The sequence below is a fragment of the Limulus polyphemus genome, unplaced genomic scaffold, assembly GCF_000517525.1.
Source record: "Limulus polyphemus unplaced genomic scaffold, Limulus_polyphemus-2.1.2 Scaffold547, whole genome shotgun sequence".
NCBI classification, from domain to species: domain Eukaryota; kingdom Metazoa; phylum Arthropoda; class Merostomata; order Xiphosura; family Limulidae; genus Limulus; species Limulus polyphemus.
In genome coordinates, this window is record NW_013666157.1 from 228,693 (window position 1) to 236,231 (window position 7,539).

The following is a 7,539-nucleotide window of genomic DNA, read 5'->3' on the forward strand; positions in this document are numbered from 1 at the left end:
AGAAAGGACTTGTACTGCTGAAGTTTCTCAGAAAGAATTTCTGTGGGAAATTAACAAACAAGCAGATGCGTAACAATATCACTTGTATGGCCTTTTTTAGGGCATTTGTTATTGTCTTTTCTTACTGTTGAAATCCTCTTTCTCTAGACATTCACCTCCTTTCACTTTGCCTGGTTGGTTATACATCCCATGTGGCTAGTTTCTTCTTTTATGGGTGATGACCCTTTTTTTATTATTCATGTCTCCCTTCTTTCTGTTTGTCATCTCACACCTTTTTTTGCCTCTAGCCATTTACATCCCCCACAATGTATGTGCTGGGATCTAGACAACCTCAACACATTAGTGTCACATTACTCAACCATGGGAATGTTTTACTACCTTGGCTTTTTCACCATTTTCCACTTTTCACACTGGCTTTAATGTGAGTTGTATATTTTTCTTATTTCTTTTTCCAGTCTAGCAGTCACCTGTTCAGTGCCCACTATTGAGATGGGGTTTTCCACAAGACTTCTTTGGCAATGTATATATATATTTTATCTTCAGGCTGTTTTGCACTTGTGTAAAAATAAAATAAATACTGCACTGAGTATGTAACTCCTCTCACATCTGTTGTCTTCAGTTGTGGTAATCCATTACACTATCTCTCAATGTGAGTCTTAATTCCAGATGACTGTGTTTGATGACACAATCTGGACATCTCTCCAGTGTTCTCACTCATGTTGATTCTTCCAACCTTTTATATTCTAGTGGACTATGGGAGAACACTTGCTTCCCAAGTCCTAAGCCACTGGAGATGTCCTCATTGAGTGGTGCAATCCTACTGTTACAAGAATGAGTGGATGGACCCCTTGTTTGGGAAGTACGGCTGGGATATTACTTGGCAGTGTAGTACAAAACACCCCATTATGTTATGAACCAAGCCATTCACAATGATTCTCTCTTCACCTGATTATTGTAATAAATATTGCAAGTAAGTGCTTCTGCTGTATTGAATGGCCTAACTTATAGCCTTAGCCATACTACACATTTATGCTCAGCTACCAGCCTATGAATAATGACCAGTTGAACAATCTTACCTTTCTATCCACCTTAGTGACATTTTAGCACCATGAAAAAGACTCTTATGATATATTCTTTCACTCTCCTTCCTCTCCTAATAATGGATATCTCAATAACATTGGGAATTTCTGATGTTATTTTCTGAAAGGATCTCATTTTTGTAATATATTTCTCTGGACAAGCTCTTCCTCCATCTTTAGTGTGGGACTTAGCTGAGAGGTGAGTAGCATTCTGAAGTTAACATTTTTCCTCACCTGAAAAGGTATTTCAGGTTGATACCTTTCTGCACCACTTTCCACCTTTCTTCCTCACTTTCAGTTCATTTGGTTTCATTTATTAAGAATGAGCCTATGTTAAAATGCTAGTGGTCATGAGTATCACTGCTTGTGGAAGATGTGTTGCCCTCCTAATGGTGGAGGGCTACAGTCTGATAATAATTATATCATAAGTTGGTGCATTACAAGTTAGCATGTACTTTGTGGTGTAGAGTGATAAGTATCTATCTGAAATGCATTTCAGGTAAGGAAAATGTTAACTTTTGAATCACAGATGTTGCATTCCTCCATAAAAGTATTCTTTGTATTACTGACAATTTGAATTTGCCTTAAATTTAAACCAGTAGATTCAGCTCTTCCTAGAAATAGTAATATCAAAATGTATTAGTATGAAGCAAATTTGGCTTTTTTTGATTATTTGTTTATTTTTACGTAAAATGAAATAGTTTTTAAAGAGCCAGCTGTATCTTACAGAGTATCTTATTTTTAAGGATAAAATTTAATTTTCAAAAGTAATTTTGTGTTTTACTTATTTACAGGTTTATTGTTACTGTTACCATCATTGGCAACTTGATACTGAAAACACTAACACCATGAAGGTAACCAACAGATTCCTTGAATCTGTAGTAACTTTCTATTTATTGCTGGCCTTTCTCTTAATTTTTAAAGTCTCTACTGTAGCATTGACTGCAGGAGGCCATAGCAACACACTCCCAGTACAGGCTGATTCAGAATCCATATCCGAACAAGGGGATTCAAATAGAAATAGTGTTTCTGCACCTGAGAAACAAGAAAGTGAACAAACTGTTCCAACAGATTCTAAGGAATCACACAATAAAGTAGAGAAAGTTCAAAGTTATGAAGATTCACATATTAATAATAAGGAAAGTGTTGATGCTCAATCTAGTCCAGTCACGCCACAATATGTATCTAGTCACGAATACCATCAGTTAGTTAATTTCAAGACTGAGAAAGGTGAAACTGCATCATTATCAGAAGAATATAAAAAAGATAGTACTCCTAATGATATACAAAAGCCTACATCTGCAGGAGAAGGTGCTTCTTTCAGGAAGACATCTTTGTTACATGAAATTGTTGATGATATAGAAAAGTCGGAGAGAGCAGTGGAAAAAGAATATATTGATGGTAAAGAAGATACTGAAAAGGATGAGAAAGATACTATACTGCAACATTCTATGCCAGTTGATAGAGACAGTGAATATTTGGACACAACAAACACCAATCAGGAAACACCATTGTCAGAAGAAGAGAAACAAGGTACTGTAATGTGTTGGCTTTCAGGTTGGCAAAAAATATTTTTAGGCATGTGTTAGAAGTTGATGTATGTAAACATTTTCTTGGATTTTACTCAGCAAGTTTTAGAGCTTTTCAAGTGTATGCTGTTCAGTAGATAAATCATAAATTAATATTTTTTAAGTAGCAATGTAGCCTTAAGTAGAGACAGGAATTAAGCTTAATAAATTGGACATTAATTTAATTGGAGATACTTTTCAGATGTGTGAGGATTTTAAAAATAAGTTGTTAAATGTTCAATATAAATATGTTCTCCTCAGGAAAATAAAGGGTGGCTCTTTAAAAGTGTTAGGAAGTAAATTAAAAATAAAGCATTAAAACATATAAACTTTAAGTACTAAGTGTAGCTGGGTGATTATTGAACTTCATCCATTGATGAGAACATTGTTCCTCAAACAAAGGTACATACAATAAAAAAAAGAAGTTGCCAGGCCATTGCCTTCCCTCTAGTCAGCAGTTTAACCCTATGCCAACCTGTACCATTTTAAAATTATTTTCTGCACATGGTACAGCATTACATTCAAAATTTAATTAAACTGCTTTACTCTCCATGTATTTTAATGAAATTATTATCATCAAGTACTTTGTAATTCAAAGTTTTGTATTATTTAAGTTATTATTCCTTTAATTCAAAAGAAACCTCTAAAACAGTAATTTAAAACCAGTTTATCTTGTCACGTAAAGTACTCACAGTTACAAATATCAACTTTAAGAGCTGGTATAGAATAAATTGTATGTGTAATGTAGATGTTCTCTTAGATACATTCAAAATACAGCATATACAGGTTGTTTACAAGTAATTCAAAAACATTCCAAGAACTTGTCCCTGAGGAAACCATTGTCAAAATTCCTCATTTCAAGAGCCATGCCCACTTGCAAAGTAGAAGCTATATTGATAAGCAACAGTTATAACTTGACTGCCATGCTTATAGACAGTTAAGTTGCATTTAGGTTCTACTTTTATATTTTAGTTAATTAGGTATTTTGTTTTTAAATTCATATTTGAAAGGTTTAATGATAATTTAAGTTTTTCTACTCATTGCTTTGCTGGTCATGGGTTATAAAAAGAGACAAGGGCAAACATTATGTAAGCTAAAGCAGACTCTCTGTGATAAAAATGTTTCTCAGGGACCTGTTGAAGTGTGTTGACATAAATAATAAAAGATAAAGAATTGAAAAGGAAAATAAAACATTAAAAATTTAAAAAATTTTAAAAGATGAAAACTTGAAATTATACGTATGAACCAAAGAATATATTTTAAGATTATTCAACAAAGAGATAAAAGGTAAGTACATATTTCCATTTCTTAACTTTGAAGATTTCATTGCATTGAATATTGATAATAATAGCTAGAGTTAGTGATGTAGTAGAGAAAATGGAAAATAAAATATAAACATTTACCTTAAACAACTTTTGAAATTCATTTCATTGGTTTTAGAGATCATGCAAATTAAATGTGAAAACTTTAAGATAATAAATAGTATTTTTATACTCAAAATGAAAATTACCTTGTAGATGAACTATTCAGAGCCTGTGTACAAATAAGTACATTAGATAATGAATTGTTATTAGCAACAGTAGAAAAAAATCAAAATTAAATATTTTATTTTTCTGAAACTACATACTTTTAGAAAGATTTTTGTTAAACTTGAAACAATTTCATCCAAAATTTTTCGTTTTTGAAATGAGGTATAATGTTAATGATGTTAGGTCCTATAAATTGTAGGACCTGGTTGTCATAGGGTTAAGAAAAAAATAAAATCACCTCGATACACAGATTTTCCTCTTGAAGTCATGCATATCTGCCTGAGGGATTTGCATGCCACCAATCTTGTGAAACTCCCACCTAAATTCACGTGTATCACATGAATTTGCACTACCAAATAGTGATGTATCATGCAGTAAAACCCTTCAAGAATAGGAGTGTAACACATATCCTTGAATAAATTCTCCTTCTATATTCATGCATAAGAATCCTCATTCTTTTCCTCAGTAGAGTTGTGTCAAGATGTGTTAAAGAACTTACAATGATTTTGTTTAAATATAATCATCATGAATTCACAATTCAATGTGAATTTTCCTTCAACTGAGGTGGGTGAAAATATTACTCATGCTGATGAAATTTCCAATAATTCTGGAAGTTCTTTATCAGTGGAGGATGTAACAGCCATGGTCCAACTTGTGTGTGTGTGGGGGGTCCTCTACATCTATCCCTACCACGTAATTCCCTCCCTTCTTTTGATACTGAAGCTGAGGAAGATGCTTTTTAAAGTTTTTTTTCCACCTCCAGACTTTCTTAATCTTCTTCAGATTTCCAGAAACTCACTACCCAGGTATGTTCTGTTCTTTCTTTGTCCCCCATAACCTATGATGCCTCCCATTCTGTCTTACATAACCCTTTCTCTCGTGATTTCTTTGTTTTCGTCCCTCCTCTGATATATCTATCTATGCCAACTCATTTTTCACTCAACTTCATTCACTTAACCTCCTATCTTGTTTCTCCACCTGACTGATTCCCATCTCATTACATATGGTCACTCTCCCTTTCCTTGAAACCCAACACATGGAGTCTCTTTTGCTGGTTTGGGGGGGGGGGGAAGGTATTCTTTGTCAGTTCTATCTCTGTTGAGACCCCAGTTCTCCTGACTTCGAACCTTCTTTACTACCCTTCTTAGGTACCTCTCCTTGTTTCACCATTCCCCTGACAAATTTTCTGGGAATATTTGAGTACTTCTTTTCTCTTCCATTGCCTGTTCCACTTCTTCTGCTCTTTCTCTTTCACTTGGTACCTTTGTTGTTGGGAACTCTTGGGAATTGATACCCTTCTTTCCCAAGTTCAATTTCCTTCCTTCAGTGCTTTTATTTTGCCCCCTTTCTCCAACAAAAAGTCTGGTGGGGTCCTTGATCCTCTCAAATGCTTCCAACAGATGGGTCATTCAAGTCCTAACCCAGGGTCTTTCTTCAGCATCTGGAAGGGGCAGTTTTGGACCTGATGGAAAAACAAACTGCCGAATCTCCTGGTTACTACTGTCACTTCTTCACTCTCTCCAAAAAGAGCAAGTATTGGCTCCCAATAATTGAAATATGTTCCATCAATTGGTTTTTGGTTTTCACTCATTTTCAGATGGAGAATTATTTCTCTTTCTTGGTCTTTCTATCACTGACCAAAATAGATGTGTCGGATGCATTTCTCCATATAGCCCCAGCATCAAAACATTCCTCAAATTCATCCACAGGAACTGTGTCTTTCATTTGAAATAGGATTTGTTCCAACTTGGTACTCCTCAAATAAATGTGTTTGCTATTCCTCTCAATGCCAAACATCATATTTTTTGGTCTGCTGTTTCTCATCCATCAGCCCTGGCTATAGATGCTCTCATCACTTCCTCTATTCCAATCCACTTTTCCACTTTCTCTGACAGTACACTGCCCCATGCAGTGTACTGTTGGTGGCCCACTCAACCTTGATTTCCACTACTATGTCTTCTCTTAACCAAGCCACCCATTCCACCGTTCCATCCCTTCTGGTACAACCATACACTTCACTCCTTTATCACAATGTGACATCCCTTCATTTTTACGTGTGTGATTTGTCTGGTCCATTACAGGTTCAACTGAACTTTCCAAATGTGTAGCCTTCCTTCTCTCCCACTCATGTTGATCTTCCATTTCTTCTGTGTGCCAATAGAAATGGTGAGCTTATTGCTGTTGGTCTCTCCTTCAACACTTCCCACCTGGCCAATCTACCTTACAACACCTCACCTCTTTCTTCACTTGTCTCTTCAATCATGGCTTGTCTTTCTCTACTATTGCAAAATATTGAGCAGCTCTATCCATCACATTCTGCCTTTCCCAGTACTGCAATATTTTCTTTTCATCTGTCCTTACCACCCTCTTCTCATTCATTCCCTTAATTGACTGGTACTTGAATGCCATTATTCATGCCCTTACTCAAGACCCTTTTGAGCCTCTTGCCACTAGCTCTCGCTCTCTTACCTCTCTTTTAAAACCAATTTCTTTCTTTTTCTTATCTGTGGTCATCATTGATCCAACATCTATACCATAACCTCCTCCCTAAGTTTTCCACCACTCATACCTTCTTCTTTATGCTGTGTAAGACTTCAGCTGCTGAGAAGGTGGTCACACCTTTTCTCTCATTTCTTTTCCCTCCATATCCCAACTTTATGGATGTTCTGACTCAGACAGACTTCTGTGCCCAGTCTGGGTTGTTCGTTATCTGTCTCGTACTTTCTCTCTTTTCAGGGTTCCTATCACTGTCTTTTAATTTTTTGGGACCCCTCCTCTACTAGATACTTTCTTCTTCCACCCTTACTGGATGGATCTGCCAGGTTATCTGGATGGTTCACTCCACCTAGAGATGGATAGATGTTGGCTTTTTCGTGTCTTCTCACCAGGTAAAACACCTGACTCATTCTATAGAGGCCCATTTTCATTGGCCACTAGAGGAAATTCTCCAGGCTGGCATATGGACTACTTTATAAACATTTATTACCATTATCTCCACCTTCTGGCTCTCTTGTCTCTTGAAGGATTCAGGCTTCTTCCCATTTCCATCCTTTAGTCCACCCTATGCCTTTAGCCCTACCTTCACAGGTCTTCATATGGTCATGGGTCAAATGCCATGTCATCACTTTGTAGACTCTCATTCAAAATTTTATTGAACTATTGTTTTATGAATGTATGTCTATAAGATTGGTATCAAATTGTACATTATAATTCAAGTTTTACTATTATACATTAGTTAATTTCTTAAGTTAAAAGTAAATATTAAAAAAAATATATATATATAATATATTTTTTGTGTGTCACGTGGTATGTTGATGCAGCATTGGTTCAATTAGTATGTTTGTTATGTCTACATACATAGTC

The 7,539-nt window shown here is 35.6% G+C and overlaps 1 protein-coding gene across 1 annotated transcript in view; it reads left to right on the forward strand.

The window, feature by feature from the left end:
* LOC106459015 (protein sel-1 homolog 1-like) overlaps positions 1-7,539 on the forward strand; it is a 158,103-nt gene that overhangs the window by 20,220 nt on the left and 130,344 nt on the right. The window contains exon 2 of the mRNA XM_022385395.1: positions 1,874-2,612. Within this exon, the coding sequence (XP_022241103.1) occupies positions 1,928-2,612 (685 nt within the window). The 5' untranslated portion in view covers positions 1,874-1,927. The remainder of the gene's footprint in view (positions 1-1,873; positions 2,613-7,539) is intronic.